The 19,796-nt window shown below is 38.4% G+C and overlaps 1 protein-coding gene across 1 annotated transcript in view; it reads left to right on the top strand.

The window, feature by feature from the left end:
• Positions 1 to 19,796, top strand: part of CDC73 (cell division cycle 73) — a 96,301-nt gene that overhangs the window by 20,063 nt on the left and 56,442 nt on the right. The window contains exons 9-10 of the mRNA XM_015869437.3: positions 1,004 to 1,082; positions 9,032 to 9,096. Coding sequence (XP_015724923.1) covers positions 1,004 to 1,082; positions 9,032 to 9,096 — 144 coding nt within the window. The remainder of the gene's footprint in view (positions 1 to 1,003; positions 1,083 to 9,031; positions 9,097 to 19,796) is intronic.

Genomic DNA, 19,796 nt, shown 5'->3' with positions numbered 1-19,796 from the left:
CTAGCGACATTCTGCATCTATTTGGAAAAGATGTATTACATGAGACAACTGCCATTTAAAACAAAATGTTTTGCTGGTTTTTTGACAGATAGGGTAGCAAATGTTTAAGAATCTGGAACATGACTCATGAGTGGGAACAGCTTGAACCAGCTTTCTTTTGCCTGTAATAAATCAGAAGGACAATCTTACAGCTTTATTGTTTAAGCTGTCTAGGTATTAGACAAGGTTGGTTCTGTATTATGATATTTACCATTAGTCTTTATTAAGCATTACATATTCTTGAACCTCAGTCTGCTGTAAAAGATGTTTGACTTGGTTTATTTTTACTACTCTTGCTTCTGTCAAAGACCTTAATTTATGGAGCCAGGTGAATTTCAGCATTTAAGCATTGGCTTCATGTTGAGTTTGACAGACTGTACATTGAACTGTTTGTATGCCATGCAGAGCAGTTGTGACCACATAACTAAGTCATACACAAGAAGAATGATTTGGTACTAAACTGGCACATTTTAGGCACTTCAAAAGCAAACTAAGAAAACCCTACTGTAACAAATTAAAAGAAAAAAAGCAAACAATGCTTTTTTTTCATCTAATTTGTTTTTATTCTGAGGGTGTAACAGATTACTGGCTCAGTCAAGCTGATAAGGAACGTACTGTGTGTGTATGGCTGAAGGCTTAACCATGAGTTGTCAGTTCTTTCTTTAAAAACTTGAGGTATTAGAAAAAATATGATTTTATGAAGCTTACAAGTTTTAACTGATGTGGTTTCTTCCTTATTGTCTGCTTTTGTCTAAGGTTGTTGTAGTTCCCTTCAGAATGTACTTCTAGATTGTTTCTGTATGTGGATATTTAAATGCATCACAAGTTTTGAAAGGCATTTCAAATCTTACTGAAGTGAACTAAGTTGATCCTTTTAGGCTATTCCATGCAATACTTAGTGAAGTTTAAGAACTAACAAATAGCTTTTTAGGGTGTTTTACAAACCTTATTTCATCTGTTTTAGGATCCCACTTTACGAAATAAGCAGCCTATTCCAGCTGCCTACAACAGATACGATCAGGAAAGATTCAAGGGCAAAGAAGGTAAGCTGATTGTGATGTTTGTTAAATATATCTATATGTATGTAAGGGTGAGAAATGACACCAATGAGTGTTCAGGTTGCAGGGTTGTGTCATTGCTTGTCAAACCTATGCTATGACCTAAAAAGGCTATTCCTGTACCGACAGGTATTTCTCAACAAGACTATCTGCTATTTGAATCCACAGCTATTATTTCTTAGGAATTATTCCTGCCATTTAGGAAGAAAGCTGAAAACTGGAGAAACAGTATTTTATTTTTGGAAGATCACATGCAATTTATAAATTGAACCAACCAAACAGCACCAATCCCTTGCTAAAACTGGAAATACGATGCATAAACTGAAATAGGTTGCCCTTCCTCATGTATGTTGCTGTCAGCAATTGTAAATGGATGTTACTAAAGCATGTACCTGTAATGAAAAAAATGCAACAAGTGTGCAAAACATTAGCTTCCTTCTTGAGAAGATGTAAACTATCCAAGTTGTTTTAAGAATTTTCAGTCATTTTTAAGTGGAAGCTTGAATTTGAGTGGTGATTTCTTTTTGAACTTCATATCTTGCAGTGTTTGGTTTTGTACACACTGTGTTGTGGTTGCACGTGGTCTTTCTTGAAGAGCCAAGGCAAATTTTTCCTGCTTGTCTCAGTTGTCTCTTCCTTCTGGTTCTCAAACAAAATCATTTTTTGCTAATGGAAGTTCTTAGGTGTGATACCAAAGGCTTTCTTTTGTGGGCCTCAGAAACTTCTGTGCTGCTAAACATCATTTTAAACTGTAGATGAACAGCTCCAGCTTGCACCTTTCAGTGTATTTGCCCTTGTTGAAGTTAATACTATTTCTTTTTTTGGTATGGAGAAAGGAAAAAGCATTCGTACACAGTGTATGTGAATTATCAGACTTCTGTACTGTAGTTCATCTTGTTCAATTTTTGTATTGGAACAGCATGATTATTTTCACTATGTAAACAAAAAGCAAGAGTATATGAGACTACCAAGTGGATACTCAATTTTTGTTTGTAGCTGGAGAAAGAGAAATACCAACTCTAACACTAAGGAGAATTTTGCACCATAAGAAACTTGTAAGAGTTGTTTCACATTCACCTTATTGTAAAAGATATTCAAAATCAGATTATGGCCATTCCTGAAGCTAACAGAATATATGTATTTTTGTAACTATTTACTTGCATGTGAATATATCATATAGGGTTTTATGTGTGTGCTATGGAAAATTTGGTCATATATTTCGTTGCATCCTGTTACATACATTGGCCTCAGTGTACTTTTGTTTCAATCCAGTGGTATTTATTTAGTACTCCTGCTCAGTGACAACCATGGTAGTGATGGGGAGGGAGGGGGAGGAGTGAGATCAGGCACTTGCTAGCTTTTTAAGTAATGAAAAATAATCTGTAAGAGCATATATGAAGAACTGATTGTTTGAGTGAGAGGCATGGGGTTGGGGAAAGGAGAGAAAGAGAACCTTCCCTGAATGTTTTTCACTCTTCAGGTTTCTTTCTGGTAACTTTTAGTCTCAGGATTTAAGCATTCAACAAGTAGATTTCGTTTTACTGCACTTCCTGATGAGGAGTATAGAAGTTGTGTGAAGTTAGATCTGTCCGTGAATTACTTTCTCCAGCTTTGACTGTTAAATTGTACCAATACATTTATTTCACTGTGGATTCTTCTACAAGAAGCTCCAGTGGAGGAACAGTCAGTGTCATTGTAGATGACACTGTTTTCTTTAGGTGCTTTTCTCTGAATATTTCTGTTTGGTTTAATACAGAAGTTGTCTAAAAGCGGTCTTACTCTTAGCATAAAGAGTTGAAACTTGCAGGGCTAAGATGGTAAACTCAGGAATTTTAATACGAGATCTCTTATTAAAGGAAACTGCTGAATAGCTTCCTAATTTTTTTTGCAATGGTTCACAGTGTGTTTCTGGTTGGCTTGCTTAAAATCTTTATACCAGGTGGGGCAGGCTTTGTTTCTAGGATGGTTTAGATTGCTTTAATGGTACTTAATGGAGGGGGTTTGTAACTGTAAGGCAATATCCCTGAAGAGCGGCTGCTTATGTACCACCAAGACAACCATAGCCTTTGCACAAATGAGCATCTCAGTGCAGCAGCTATGGCTAGAAAGAAGAGAGAATGCTTCCCTTCAAGCATCTTAACACTTCATGATTTATGGCATAGTAAATGTATTAGATAGTCTGTTACAGTAGGTCTCAGTGTACATCCTAGGTACTTCCACAATGGAAGAGCATCTTACTTGGCAGTGTGCCTGTCACTCTGCTCAAATAGTTTAGAGGTGAGAAGGTGAACAGTGCAATTACTTTGCTTGACTGCTGTTTCCTTCCTTTTGGTTTCGCTTCTTTCATGCTGGCAGTCAGTGATCTATCCTCTCTCCAGCAAAACAAAGCTCCTTTCTATGCTAAACTTCCTCCACTTTTCACTTTGTAGTTTTATTTGTTGCCTTCAATATCATACACTTTTAAATATTATGTTTTATTAATGTCACTTATTAATGTACAGCGTTACCATTTTATTCATAGGAGTAGGAATTCTGGAGTTCTGAAGCTTGAATGCCTGGTTAGACTTATTGCGTTCATGTATAACGTTATAGGATTCAGTTTCTTTGTGGAAGAGAATGTGCAGGAGATTTGTATAAGGAGAGTAAAATAGATCGCCCTTGTGCTTTCCTGGCTTTGTGTGACTGGGTAGGTTGATAAATCTATTCAGAATTGGAAAAAAGACAGATCACAAGACGAGTCTTGTGATTTTTCTGCTTTGTTTATATTGCGACCCTCTGAAAAGCTTGGGTTCATTTGTTTGTAAGATTATTGTTAAATTGTTTTATATGAATTCTACAAAGAACTTCCTAGATTCTGATTAGGGTAACTTGGAAATTTAGGATCCTGTAGTGGAAACGCTGAGTCACAGCCTGAAGCAGTGATTGAGCACCTGGTGGGAAGGCAGGGCCAGCCCAGGGGAGCTCAGCTGCATGTGATGTACCTGAGTAACCAGAAGGGCTGGAGCCAGGATCCACCCCTTCCCAGACCTCATTTAAGGGTTGGCAGTGGAGATATGGGCATCTCACTAGAGATTCCTGTGTACCTGAGGCCTTGCAGGGCTGAGTAGATTTTCTTCCTTTGTTTCTGTGCCTACAGCTGATGGATTTGGACTTCTCACTTACTGCAGCTTAGGACTTTGCTGCCCTCCTATTATTGCTGTGCTTTTCCGTGTTACAGCTTGAAACTTCAGGTTTACTTGTTAGGCAACAATTCTAAAACAGAGTGTTCTAAAGTCTGTTACATAGAACGAAATTAAAGCAAAGTCTTAAAATTTGGGCTTCCAGATTTTCAGAGCCATGTTCCTGCAAACTGTTTTTTTCTGTCTTTTGCCTGAACATCCTTCCAGAACCAGGTTAATCAAAGTGTTTTAGAACTATTATTCTTTGTGGAAGTGTCAGAGCTTGAATTAGTTGTTGGCACTGAATGTCTGGAGCTGCAGCAGGTGTAAAATCAAAATGTCGAGTGACCTAGATTTACACAGAGCAGTAGGCTTTAAGTGAATGGAAGCCTATTGGAGCTTTAATACTCATATGTGAGGAAATTGAACATCTGTCTATGTGATGATGGAGAATATGATCAGTCTAATAAGCTGATGCATCACTGTGCATATTTTCATTAGGAAATGTAATTGGTATCTTTTAAGTGAGAGAAGCACTTGGGTTGATATATGATGATGCTAGAAAGGTACCAAGTGATGAACCATATAGAAAAAGTATGTTTCTTTTGATGATTTTTGGGTCATTGAAGTGTGAAATTGTGATCATAATAAGTGCAATAACTGGAGGGGAATAGATAGTCTTAATGTCAGCTGGTAATAGTTTGTTTTGAAGCACTGGAACTGATTATGCAGTAGTTGTTTTGTTTGGTCTCTGGAGATCTTGGTTTCAGACGTATCTTGATTAAGGTGATTTGAACAATGCTGGTATGTTTATAAAACAGATTATATTTGGCAAACAGGAAGAGTTGTAATGCTTTTGCTGCAATACATTAATGATAAGTTTTGCTTGCATTCTTTACTCTTGTAAATATTTCATGTGTGCTGTTTTTACTTAAATGAAGTTTATGTGATAGCCCAACTATTTTGTAGTCTTAGAGGAGGAAAAAAGTTTTTGAAGACTCTCAAGCAGCTTTTTTAGCAGTTCTGCTTCTAATTCAACGTTTAAAAATAGAGATCTGAAGCTTTGCCATCTTGGCGCCGTTCTTGAAGAATCTCTTCTTAAATACCCTTTACTTGGTAGATAGTTGATAAATTTAACTCTTTGCTCACTTTTCATCAGTGAAGCTATAATTTTGGAGCTGGAGTTGCCAATTGAATCTCAGCTGGGTGTTAATATTTTTATGGCTGTGCTGCTGCATGACTCAGCAGCGCAGGTTTGAGCTGGAAGAGGAAGGGACAGGAAAAAATGCATTGTATTTCTCTTCTTTGTTGGAGGGCAGGGTGCAGCATTTATAGTAATGAATGGTGGGAGCATGTCTGGTGCTCCAGTTTGCTTGGTTTTCTGCTCCTCTTTACTGTGGCCTATGGGTCCTTTTATGTCCCTGGAGTGCTTTTGAGCAGCTGTGTCAGGGTCAGCTTCTACCCTCAGAGAATGCTCTGGAAAAAATCCCACTCTGCCTTTTGTCCCGGCCCTTGAATGTCTTCTACAAGCAGCTGTGGAAGGCTGGCTAACAGACTCAGTAATTTTTGAAATGGGAATGAAGCCATTACTGTGGAGTTCCTGACTTGGAAGCGTTTGTCTGCTTTGCATAGGCTGTATGCTGGGTGTGGAACTGAAGTTGCCGTGCATAGAAACTATTATGACATTCTAAAAATGGTATGAATGTAGAAGTGACAGGTCTCCCGCAGTCAGCAGTGTCTATTTTTTCAAGTGACTGCTAGAATTATCACATGGAAAATGAGATGATTGAGAGGATCGGGGAGAAACTTCCAAGGAAATAGTGTCCGTGCTGTTGTCAGTTAAGAGGGTTGCTGTGGTTATTTGGAAGCTGCCACTGCTTAACTCTCATTCGTCATTTGTTTAAGAGTTGGAGGCAGGAAATTGGAGTGCTGTTGAGCTGTTTAGGAGGTGGTTTCTTCTGCTGACCCAACCCTGTCTGCAGGTAGCAGGCTCTGGCGTCCCTTGGATACCTCATAGTGGCTGTGGTAACTGTTTGCAGGAATCTGTGTGGACACCCATATTCTCTTTTGGCCATGTCATTTATTTTAGATATACATTAATCAATAAGTAAATAGCAGAGGCACTATGCTGTTATTTACTGGTGATCAGAAATGTTTTATTTACCTCCTAAGTAGTTGTTAAATAGCATTGGAAGGCCTATATCTGTGCTGGAAATGTTCAGCAGGCTAGAAGCCTACTCTAACATGCTTGAGGTACCAGCAGGCTCTTTGGATCCTAGTAACTCCTCTTTCTGGGAGGAAGGGTTGGCATAAAGCTTGGGAGCAGGAAGTTGGTGAGACCCAGGGCCGTGTTCAGTGGCTCTTGTGGCTCACTGCATGAACCAGAGCAGATTCTATAAGGAACTGAAGTAGTGTTTTGGTTTTTTTTTCCTCTTTAAAAGATGAAACCATTAGAGGTTGAACAGAGGCTGATTCCCTGCTAGGTTTTTGTCTCCTCTTTGATTTACTTTCTAACTGTGCTGCTGGCTCTGTGGGCTTTTATTCGCTTTGTGGTGCTGATGGAGTCATGGGTTAGTTTTTTCATTAATTCGGGAGGAGCACACGGTTTTATTAGGGACAAAGCAGGTAATGATCCTGGTGGAAAGAAATAATTGAAATGGAAAATAAATGTGTAGAACTAATGATAGAACCAGGGTTTGTGCTGAGAGGGAAGGAACTGAGGTATGCTTGGCATGGCAGGGGTGCTGCTTGCTGGTATTGCTAAGGGCTACCTGATTGAAATGGATGTGAACTTATGTTTGAGGTAGGAGGAAATGGTAGTAGGCCAGTTGGGAAAGGGGAAAGGTTCCTCTGTCAGTAATTGTCTGCAAGCCAGAAGCAACTGTTGTCCTAGATGGTACATCACTGATTTGTTCACACCAGGTCAGTAAAAGCATCCCTTCAGCTTCAGGGAGGGAGCTCTACCCAGCACTCTGCAAGGCCTCGAGCACCCCATGTAATATTAACATGCTCCTTGCTCAGAAACAGTGACCAGTATCACCAAGAAAAGTTTTATCCATGTAAATTTTGGTCAGATGAGCTACATTATATTTAGCACTGAGCTGTGAGCAATTACATGTTAAACTCAGAGGGAAAGGTAAGGCGATATCAATGTACAAAGGAAACCTTCTTTTCATAGTAAAGATGGTAGTACTCAGGTCTGTACTTGCATTTTGCTTTCTCAAAATTAACTCTGTGTGGTTGGAAAATGTTAAGTCCAACAGAAGGGGAAAATTTTGAAAAGCTGAGATAAATGAGGGATGGAGCTGAGGTCAGTTGGTGCAGTGTGGTGGAGAAATGGCCTGTGACGTGGTAGATGGCACCAGTGGAACAACTGAGATTCTCTGCATGGGAGTTGGTGGTAGGTCTGATAGAAAACCCAAAGCAGCATTCAGGAAGTAGATATCCATCTCTGCAGTGAGAAAAGTATGATCAATTTTGATCTCTTGGGTATCTTTCTGTAGGCAATAGAGAGCCATAAAATCTGGAGAACTTTTCTGCTTCATTTCCTGTAACTGTATGATAATCTTCCTGATCTAAAGGAAGAAAGGATGAACAACCAGATATGTGTCCCAGGACATTGCATTGTTGTCAGGGTTGTGTGGGTTTCCATTTAATTTGCTCATGGTAAACACAGGGAGCTCTAACGTGGTTGAAAATCTGATGTTTTTCTTCAACTTCTTGTAGGCTGGAGTAGAAGCATTAAACTTGATTCTGTGTTACTTTTGTAAGTTTGTATGCTTATGAATTTTGTGAAGACAGTGTAATATTCCAGTTCCCAGTAGGGGTTTCTGTGCAGTATCAAGTACCTTTACTAGCTGGAAACAGAACAGGAGTTGCTTAGGTTTATACATATGCTCGCAGCTATTGTGTCGATGGGGTTATCGTGTCCATTTCTGGAGACTAGTGGTTATTGTAACATTTTAAGAATGAATTTAATTAAGCTGTTGGTTGCTTGATTCCACTGACAGTGGATATGAAACTAGAGAATGTAAACGGAGAAGAGTTTTACCACAAATTCTAGTGGCTGACTTAGGTTGTATATTACTGAGAATGGAAGGACAGAAAAGGACTTTGCAAACTCAAAAAGGAGGGTTAGTCACTGATTGCTTGCAGGCTTTTGGTGCACTGTTTTATTAAGGCTCAATTTGTGCTGTTCCAAAACTAAAAAACAACCCCCAACAAATTATCATTGCTTTGAGTTTAGTAACATGAGCTTATGTGAATTCTGTTGTGTGTGTATCATATAATGACGTTGTTGCTTTAATGCACTGAAGACGTGGATTTATCATGTGAAGTGGCTGTGATTTTTACCTTTGGTAAAGCAGTTTCTAATGGAGCATGTTTTTGCATTCATACTGTTGCAGTATAATGCATTCTGAGAATGGGTTGCTTTTCCATTTTGTAGTGAACTTCTGACGCTGCATGCATATAATACTGCATATAGTATTCTATATGCTACAAAGATTCAAACTTACATCATTTCTCTAGAAGATTGCATGTGGCAGGAGCAGCTCACTGTGGTTACAGAAGGCAGAAATACCAAGTGGAGCTGTGCCTAAAGAAAATAGATTTCCTAAATACTATCCAGGTTTTGTAGTGTAAACAGAATGTTTACTTGCAACAACAATATGTGTTACTTAGAAGTATACTTGAAATTATTTTCCTAATGTTGTCCACTTAAAAACTATGTCACTGTGCTTGTAATGACTTACAGGAGACTCTTTTGCTTTGCAGAAACGGAGGGCTTTAAAATTGATACCATGGGCACCTATCATGGAATGACTCTGAAGTCTGTAACGGTAAGCTGAAGGTTTTTTCTTAAAAGTGTTTTATAGAAGTCATGTATTTCTTGTCAGCTATACCTAAGGTAAAGTATTTCATTTGATTAATAGAGGTAATGATTGCTTTTTTTATGTGGGAAGGTGAAACGTGTTTTGATTCAGTGGGTTCATATAAAAGTTTTGGTTGGGGCTTTGTCTGAAGGTTTTCAATAGGGAGACTTTCCTGGCAAGTTTGTCTTGTGGTGGTGCAGCCTTTTTGTTGTTGACTGGTATTTTGTCTAGCTTTATGTATTCCTGTTAAGGACATCTTTCATAGCTGATGAAACTATGCTCCAGAGAAAGATTTTTGGAGTATCTGTTTTTCCTACTCCGTGCTTAATAAAAATAAATATAAATGTCAGAAGAATTTTTACCTGTATTACTGTTGAACATTATTGGCCTAGTGAAGTGGACTTCTTTTGTATGACTTAACCATGCTGTCGGTGGGGATTGTTACACAGAAAGATGAGATATCCCTGAACAGGCTTCTTAATTTCTGGGGCCAACATTTCTTTGCTTTTATGGAAATGGGTTGAATGCTTTCAAAATAATAGTGTTCTGATCTGCTGATGAGTAGGACAGATGCTACAGAACTAATGCAGAGCCCTCATTACAGTTTTTGCCATCTGCATACCTATATGAATCTGATGAATCAACAGTACTAAATACTCTCCTAAATCCCTGCACTGTTTGTAGTTTGCACAATTAAATCTAACATAAAATGGTATTCTGAATGTAAATTTATTAAAATCATTTAAAGCCTTTTCTTGTTTGTTTAAAAGCTTTTGCTTAAGCCCTTCATATCCAACCTCCTTTCGACTCTTAAGATATTTAAAAAATAATAATAATTGGATGTCAACATTTTAAGGAGGGAGTCAATTTACTTCTGAGCACTGTTGTTTGTGGATGAATTAAGAAGCAAAGGGAAGAAAATAACCTATTAAGTCCAAAGATTTGTTCTTTTCCATTACATGAATTAAGGCTGCTTTATAAGCAGTGTTATACTAGATCCACATTTCTGTGGTGCTGCAAGTCTGTTTCAAGTTGTTGTTGCGAATTAAAAATCAAGCTGTTTAAATTGACTTACAAGCTATTAAGGAGGTAACTTTGTTATTTACTTCATTCCTACGTTGTGGTGCCATACTGACTTGGTTTTCCATATTGGGATGGAGAGAAGGAATCGATTAATGACATGGCATGGAAATGTTCATCTGTTTTTGTCCAGACTTTCTCACAGTGATGGAATCACATAGACCCAATCTTTATTCTTCAGATTTATGTACAGAATACTTAATTTCCTACAAGTTGGCAAATTCTACTTTGTGGTTTTGCAGTTCTTTTCATAGGTGTGTGTTTCTGTTTTTAATGCAAAATAAATGTAGGAGGGAATGGGGAAGTATCTTCTTCCCCCAAATTTATGGTAAAGTATTTTAATTCTCATTGGCCAAATCATAGCAAACTGGAGTATAGTGTTGGAATGTAAATGTGATACATATGTGATATCTTCTCTGCCATCTGCACAGTAACAATTATTTGTATTATCTTATTTGTGAATTCATCAAACATGATCTTAATGGGCTTGAATTGCTAGGCAGGTTATCATTAGATTGAAACCTCAGGCCTCTGATTTCCAGATGAATGGTGAGTGAACTTTGAAGCGCTTACTTTTATTTAATTGCTTTCATTTTAAATAGCTCTTCTGCTTCCTCTGTGGTGTTTGTTTTCACTGATGTTCTTACAAAGAGCAGTGCAGTCCTTCTCATAAGACTTCTTTTTTGGCTTGGTTAAATAAATCATGTTGTGAAGTAAGTTTTCGATACCTATCTCAGCTTTCTTTACCATTTCCTGTTAAATTCAGCCTTCTTTTAGAACACAGAGAAGAGAAAACTAGTCATGCAAGTGAGATTTCACCAAAAGTTTTTGGAAAGACATTTATAATTTGCTTTTAGAGAGTATTACTTCAGAACAGGTGAATCAAGTAACTTATTTTCACTCTTTTTTCTTACTGTTTTTGCTGTAGTTTCCACCTTGCATATTAAAGGAGATGGTTTAACCTAATAAAGTAGTTCATTTGAGCGTTTGCATATTGGTAATACAATCATATTGGTAATACAATCTATCCCTGCTTTTGTTTTCCCTGTTGCACTCATTCCCTTGACTTCCTTGTTGCTCCTTGACCTTTACCTTTTTTAGTCTGATCTGCGCAGTTCATTTTGATGGCAAGTTTTCCCTTCAAAAGGTTGGAGCCACTAGTTTTCAAAAGTATCCATCTTGTTAGCAACCAGTAAAACTTGGTAGCCATATGATTAACTACCTGCAGTGCAAACTGTTGACCCGCTGCCTGGAGCTGCCCGCCCACTTAGGATGTAAAATTTGCAAGATGTCTCTTATTTGCTTCCTTTTATCTTCCCAACGTGTCTTCCCCTTGGCTCTGCATGCCTTAGTGTAATTCTTTGGAATTCATTTTATGAAATGTGCAGAGCTCTGTTTTTTATATTTGTTCTTGCTGAAATCTGAGTTGTCCTGTATGCTTGTTCTTGTTAACAGCAAAACAAACTTCTGCATTTCCACCGCTTTCTTTTCATCAGTGATGCTGGAAACTTTCTTAGCATTCAAAACTTGTGCCAGAACAGATGGTGAATGGTGGGCTCTTTTGAAGTAATGTCAGCTAAAATAACTTGTGCTGCTGGCAGTTCTTCCCTGCAACAGGGTTTTTGCTTAATTGGTGCGCTTACTTTGTCTTAGAAAGAGCTGACGTATTTAATGAATTCTTATGAAGCCGTGGTTTCATTATTCTGGACCTGGAATTGTTTGTAATGAGGCATCTTTGATAATACCTGGGGCACTTTCTGTTTGCCTGAGCAGATAATGCTTTGGAAACCACCAAGCTAGTGATAGTAGCTCAACAAGCCCAGCAGCATGTAAACTGTGCAGCCCAGTCTACCTGCAGATTATTTCATATCTAAGCATAATTTTCTATATGGCAGTGCAGCTTCTGTGTTGTTTCTCTAGGTTGGTTGGTTTTCATTAAGTAGAATAGTTTAGTGTTTGGAATGGATCAAATAAGAGGTGTGGAGTTGCAGAAGATAAATTGCTAATAATTTTGTACCGTAAAGGATGCAAGGGAATGCTGAGTGAATTTTAAACTGATATTCTCAACATTGTCTTTCATACATGTATGCCTTTGACAGGTTCAGGGCATTCACTGTTTACTTTTTACTGAAGGGAAATGCTAGCTTTGAGGCTAAGCTAGTATCCTCAGGAAGCCTAGAAAGTGGGCCTGGGTGGTGGTGGTTGTTGCCATTTCTTGATATATATATTATATATATATATATATATTATATATAATTAAATTTCAGACTAGTGTTTACTGTCAGTAGGAATTATGAAGTACTTAACTGTTGCAGCAGCTTCGGATGCAAAGATCAGAACAAATAAGCTGTCTCATCTGTATCTGTTTTAGGATGCTGGAGAGGTTGCTGCTTCTGTATGTATCTGGTAAATCTGGATTTTATAGATGGGTGCTAAAGCACTTCCTCTTAAAGCTGAGAGCTTGCTTTGTACTGATTGTATGTTTGCAAGTAGTGTTTGTTTCTCCATGACAAATGTAGTCACTGCTTGTTTTATGTCTTTTAATTTTATTATTAATTTAAGTTTTCATGACTTTAATATGGGAGATAGGAGTAGATTGATGCCCCTTGGAAGGCTTTGTGCTTCTTTCATCTGTGGGAGTCCCGACCATCAGCCATAACTCAGAGTGATAGAAACTTGGATGCAAGCAAAATAGATCTATGTGTTACTGCAGTAGGGCCTTCCTCATGGAAATTACTTTGCTTTTCCTAATTGCTGGGACACTCCCCTTTTCCTAATTTCTATTTTCTTTCAGTAATCAAAGCTGCGGAAGCACAGAAGCTCCCTTTGTCTATTGTTTTTCTGTAACTAATGGGATCTGTCATTGATCATCTGCACTTGTACACAACCAGAAATAACTGTTGGCATTTGTTTTTCTCTGTGTTCTGTAAGCAGGTGGATATAACAGTTCTCTGAGGTATTGAGGTAATGTACTTAGTAACAAAACTGGTTGTCCCAGAATAAGCCATGGTACAAACAGGCTTCATTTCGAAAGAACTGGAAATATGTTTAACAACTCTAAGGTCAGCAGTGGTTTTCAGCAGTTTTTGCTCAGTCTTTTGAGTATTAACTCATGAAGGATGTGTCAGCAAAACAAGAGACTCTTTGGAAGTGCTTGCAACAGCCTCTGAAGCAGTGCAATGCACAAGTTATTCCCCACACCAGTGTAAGGTCAGCCTGCCCACGGCTCCTGTTTTGTGAGCCCAACCTCTTTCTGTGCATGCTCTGTGCATAGAGCTGCTAATCAGCAAAAGAGGGTGAGGAACGTGTTGTAATAATTGCATAATGGGAGAGCATTCCACAAATGATGCTTGGGGTAGAGGCTTTTGTTTTCATAAGACTTGTAATTTTTTTTTAAGTCTCCTTATCCATAATTAATTGGGATGTGACCACCTGTTCTTAGTCTGTCAGGACCAAGAGCTGGAACTTGAGCACTAAATGGAGAGTCCTTGAGCTGGAGATGGATCTCACTGAGCCACTCGCCCAGCAGCCTCATGGTATTCCTGCCCTCTTAGAGTGCTCTGGAGCAACAGACCAGCAGGCCTTATTTGTGGCCTGTGCCTTTCTCCTCTAGTAACAGCAAATGAAATGCATGTTTGCTAAAGACTATTACATGCTAAAGGCTCCGTACAGTCATTTCAGTGGTTGGCATTTTACTGCCCGGATTGTTTTCCAAACATTAAATAAAGATTCCCTTAAAGAGTTTCAGCATAAACAGTCAAGTTGATAAAAACTGGGGAAAATGACACACAAATGCTGCTTTCAAGAAAATGCTAGGTTGAACAGTGCTGCACTCATTTTCTCAGTGATTGTAAATCATGTATATCTGTGCCAAGATATCTTGCTATTGTACGGCATTATACAATAGAACTGCCTGTTTTGTTCCTCATAATAGGTTTAGAGTCTGAGAACTGCAAATGCAAGAAAAAATGGGGATGTTGTGTAACAAGTCACACATCTGGAAGCTGAGCTTTTCTCTGTTGGCCACTGAATAAAAGAGTGAGAGCTCAGGCCACATAGCTTTGTTACTGAATGAATGTGTCTGAAGTCACTGTTCTGTGTAAAACCTGGTTGTGTCAGCATGCCAGGAGAGCTTGTGGTGTGCTCCTCAGGTCCTTGAGGAGTTTAAATAGAGGAGTGAAAAGTATGAGAATCCAAAGAATCTCTGACTATACATTGAACTGGAACTTTGGGCACCCACAGAGCATTACTTAAAAAAGCACTTGAGTGCCTTAAAGACTCTTAATATGAATTTTAAGATGACTTGCTAGAACCTGTCTTGACCTAAAGCTGAATGTTCCTGGCTGCTTTGTTAGCTCTGTGAGTGCCCCTGCAAGAAACTCTTCTGCCCTGTTTGCTTTGAGCCAGGACTGTCCTGCCCCAGCAGTCAGCCTTATTGGGAGACATGACCTCAAATAAAACTGTCTGCAAATTTTGTTTGCCTTTGTTAGTGTAACCTGACTTCAGCTTGCATCCCATAAAGGTGCTTAGTTTTGTTTGTAGTTCTCTGGACTTTGAGATTTAAGCTATTAATAAAAGTTTTATAGAGCATTGTGCAGTGATGCTAGCTGACCTCGAGCTACAGACATTTATATTTGTCTAAATTGTTCTGACCCAAACATCATGCACTTTCCACAGCTTACCTGTTAGGCAGTGTTGTCAATGTATTTCCTTCTAGAAATTAAGTCCAAGTATCTACTAAATATGTGATGGCTGTGTCTTCAATTGACAGTTTGTCAGCAAATTCCTCCTGATATGATGAAACAATGGAGCTACTGTGTAGCGTTCAAATATACTCACAGTATTTGAATACCATATAGGTCTTAGGAACCTTTCCAAAAGGATGTCTGGATAAAAGCATATTTTATCCTCCCATTCTTAACAATTGAGATAATGGATATCACTAAGAAGGTTTTACCATTCTGCTGAGGTGTATCTGAAATTGATCATTAAGGAACTGGGGTCATGGCCATTTAAAGCAGAGGTTGTTGTTTCAGTAGAAATTGTTAATTCTGTTTTTTTTTTCCATAACATTTATAACAATTGTTGCCAGTGTTCTGACTAAATAGTGCCTGAGGATATCAAAGTCCCAGCAAGGCAGAACTATGAATGTGCGGAGCCTTCAGGCAGCATGTTAGGAGGCTTACAGTTGGATTTAGCGTGGTCTTAGTGACATTTGTATTTACTTATTGTGGGAACTGAAAGGTGGAGACAAGGAACGTGTTAGGTCCCTGACAGCAGGCTATGCAGGCATTTGGAATGTGGAAGAGCAAAGAGATGGAAATAAGCATGAGAAAGATGGGGGATCAAAAAGCAGTATTGTACTTTTACACTGCCATTTCTCCAAGTTCATCCACGTTTGCTACAATAATTATATAGGTTACTATCCTGTTGCCTTTAAATAGCAGCTGTAACACATTTCTGAAGCTTAACATGCTTCTCAATTTACAAGAGAGAGACTAAATCAAAATTGGACCTCAAATAGTTATTGATTGGCTAAGGAGTTGGTGTAGCTAATTTGAGATGGCCGAATCAAGATGTCCTTCTCTGCTTATATGCTATTGGTGTTAGACCATATGACACTCTAGCAAATATTTCCTCTTAATGGAGTAAGGTAATTCAGTTTTTGTCGGAACAAATTCTCTGCTTGGTGTATTTGTTTGTGCAACATTGCATTATTGTTGTACCTTCTTTTTCTGAGCATGGAAGGCAGGATAGCTTGACTTGTTTAAGCAATAAGGAGCATGTCACTAAGCCCACACTTGTGTGCCTTTTACTCAAGGAGCTTACTGATACTTAGTAGTTAAGCCAGAGCAAACTTTCCCCTGAGCTTTTGTTTTCATCAAGTCTGTGTTTTCTCCTTATTGTCAAAGCCCTATCTGAATGTCTTGGACTGTAGTTCTAATTTGTGAGTGTTGTTCTGGAGTTATTATTTTAAAGGTCCACCTCCTTTTCCTTCTTGTGGCTGTGTGTTTGTTTCATCCTCTCTGTAAGAACTCTTCTCTGTCAGCATTCTGATTCCAGCCAAAGGATGTCTAAGTGCAGGAGGCTTTCTTTGTAGGTTTAACTTAACAGATGTAACTGTTAGCTGCTGTTACAGGCATGCTTTACAAGGAGCATGTTATAGGGTGTTCTTGGCACAGAAGTATGGAAGGCAGATGTAGTACTTACTCAGGTCTAAGCACATCAAACCTGTAGAGGTCACAACTGAGATGGGTCTTGAAAGGCAAGTGTCAGTTGTTTCAGGGATAAACTATAAATGATGTCATTCAGCACTGTTTAACATAGTGCAACATCACTGGTGGTTTGAAGATCCCGTCAGAATAGCAAAGTAGGTGATGCATTGAATCCTTTGAGGCAGTTCGTTCTTGTATTATTTGAGAGTGGATTGATTGAGGCAGGACGTATATTAGTTTCTACTTCTGTGCAGTTTTTTGGTTCCACATAAGTCAGTGTGTTCATCTGCCTTTGGTGTAGCCACATGTTACTGTATTTGAATCCACATAATCTTTTTTGGGATACTTGGAAGTGTTGTGTGCTTCTGATGAGACAAGTACGTATAGGCAGAGTTCTGGCATGATCACATTTGCTGTCAGTGGTCCTGGATGCTCTGTTTCAGCACAGGTATTCTCATTAGGTAAATGGCGGTAAAGACAATATTAAAAAACTCTGTGTTAGTTATGGCTCACTCAACTAGCATTTAGGCAATGCTGATTGTACCTTCTGGAATATACCTATGATTGCATTCTGCAGAGCTGCCATCTGGAGCTGCATTTATGTTTTTACTGAGTCATATGCTATCACAGGAACTACTTCCATCACTGCTGCTGGAAAGGTGGGCCTTTAGTCTTGATTCCTCTGAAACCTTCAGAAGATACTGTGTGTCTGGAGGGCAGGGAGGCCTGTCTATGTGTCAGTGTGTGTGTCTGTTTTTGCTTGTCATTCATCACGTCCTATTTTACACATGCTTTATTTCCCAAAACATAGTGAGTTTTTCTGGATTATCTTAGTTTAGAGATTGTTCTAAGTCACATGCATGTTTGCCACTTGAGATGTATCCCTGAAGATACCTACAAGGCAAAGACAGTCTGGTTTCTAATATTTTTGCACAGACGCGTGCACAGTGTGAATGTGAACTTCTTAGAAGAAAACCAACGTTTCTTTACTAACATGTGAAGGAGATTCTCACAGATTTCTTGTTGTTGCTCATCTTTAGTACTTACTATTTAAAACAGTGTGTGTCTAAAACTAAGTTACCCAAAGCAGTTGGTATATTGAAATTGGTAAATAAAACGATAAATAGACAATAACTGCTGCTTCTTTCACAAATACGCCTCCTGATTAGCTAGTATGTACAACTTCTGGTTAAACTCGGTATAGTATGAATATTAACAAAATATGATGTTATTTTGCTTTATGTCAGCATTACATTTGGCAGGCTGTTTTAGGAACTATTCAGTTGGTTGGCTGCTTCAGAAGATGTAAGGTGTTACTGGAGTTAAAATATCTTGCTCCCTTTTCAAGATTGAAAGCAGACACTTTTCCTGCATGAAGGTGTATGAGTGGGTTATATGCATAAGCAACAGACGTGCTTTTACACATGGGTTTAAAAAGGAAGTGTGAAGCCAAACCTTGCGTGACTAAGCCCCGTAATAGTGATGTAAGATGGTTTCTTGTTAACTGTAGTTGCTGTGAATTCATAGTGCTTTAAATTTCAAATGTGTATTTATTTTGGAATTATGGGTTTATTCATAGGCAATGCAAATGGTGGTTTTTCCTCTGGAATCACCTCTCCTCTACTTAGGTCAGGTGGTATCTCCTCGTGCTCTGCTTTAGCCTGGAGGGATATGCAGCTGATCAGTGCAGGTGTGTGCTTTGTGGTGGCTTGGTGCTGCTGTTTTGAAAAGGGCTGCCCACCTTTCCTTCCTTGGGGGCTTTAACTGGAGCCTCTTGTTTCTCTAGCTGGTGATTTTCATAAAACTTGACAAAGATTTAAAAAAAACAAAAACACATACGTTGCTTCAAGTTAGACTTGAACTGGAAAGTAGATAGAGAAAATGTTGTGGGAGGAGGGGAGGAACATTAGTAAAGCAGGCTGCTAACACATGGGTGTTCTGATGAGAATGAAAACCTCTTGCTTTCGTTTGGAACTGGGAAGGTTCAGGTACATCCTATAGTGGTGTTACTCTGCTTTACTTCTTAGTTGCCTTGGGAGTGGCTGATGTGAGTCAGGCAAGCAGACTGTGATAATACTGAAGTCTAAATGAAATTCAGTTATCATTAGGAAAAAACAGCTTGCCTGATTCATCTTTTTTCCTTTGTGGTTACTAAGTAAAACAAAAGGCTTCTGGATGGAGAAAGGGCTTTATGGAAGGCCTTCAGACATATCTTTTTTATAGCAAATAACTTAGCAATCACATGGGTTACATACCACTCATTTTATAGTAAGTTTTACTTGTATAATTAAGTCTTGAAAAATGATGAATCTACAAAAATAAATAAATAAAATAAAAATCCAGACAAACAGAAGAAGAGGTTCAGATTAGAACGGTGAAATACATGTTTGCATTACTATCTACATGCTCTTCTATCTTAGAAAGTAAAAACTAAGGGGATGCTGGATTACCTGGGCTATTGTTTTATGTCATTTCAAAGGGTATTCTTACATTTGGCTCAAGTTTTGCAAATATCATAACATTTGGTCGTGTAAATCAAGTTCATGTCGATCCCTGACAACCTTTGTAAATGTATCTGTTGTTGCAACTTCCATTTGTGCTAATGAAAGAATCATCAGGTATTCTGCTCACCTTCATTAGGATGCAATAAATATTTAATAAGGGTAGGCATTCATATAAATAATGTGCGGCAAGGATGCTATTCAGTATATTTCCTATATTTGCTCCTCTGGCAATTCCCAGCGAGATTCTTCATGTCCTTTAATTTTCTTGTCTGGAAAGGTGCCTGTAGTTAAGTTACATTATCAAATTGTGTGAATTCTAATCCTCTTAGAAGCATCTATTGGCACATGCATATTTTAAACAGTGAGAGTACAGTAACAATCTGTATGCAGGAAATGCATTCCAGGTGAAATTCTACAGCATATAGAAAATATTTCCAAGTATTGTCACTCCTTTATGTGAAGTTATGATGAAGGAAGGTAATACTAAAAGTAATAAACAGCTTAAATCCTCCAGGTGAAGTTCAAGAACATATCATAAGTTAACAGCGGTTGCTAATATACTAATAGTTGTGGCAGTTCTTGGTTATGAATAAAAATCATACCTTTAAGGATGTTGTGGAACTTTCTGAAGCTATTGTAAGGGGAGTGGAAATGGTTGATAAACCTGACATTTAACATTGGGCAAACTTAAAGGAATTTAGTGAAGTGCTGCGTTAGCGAAGTCATACTGAAACAGCATTAAAATGCGTAGGGATATGCTGATACTTTGTATGTGTGGCATAATAATGTTCACAGCTCTGAGGAATATGTCCTGATTTAAACAAAACCAACAGAAAACAAAATATGAATTCTGGCTTGAGTAGAATTC

The sequence above is a fragment of the Coturnix japonica genome, chromosome 11, assembly GCF_054131305.1.
Source record: "Coturnix japonica strain WE chromosome 11, WE-NBRP24, whole genome shotgun sequence".
Classification (NCBI taxonomy): domain Eukaryota; kingdom Metazoa; phylum Chordata; class Aves; order Galliformes; family Phasianidae; genus Coturnix; species Coturnix japonica.
The sequence above is the reverse complement of the archived record's forward strand: the minus strand, read 5'-3'. Positions and strand labels throughout refer to the sequence as shown.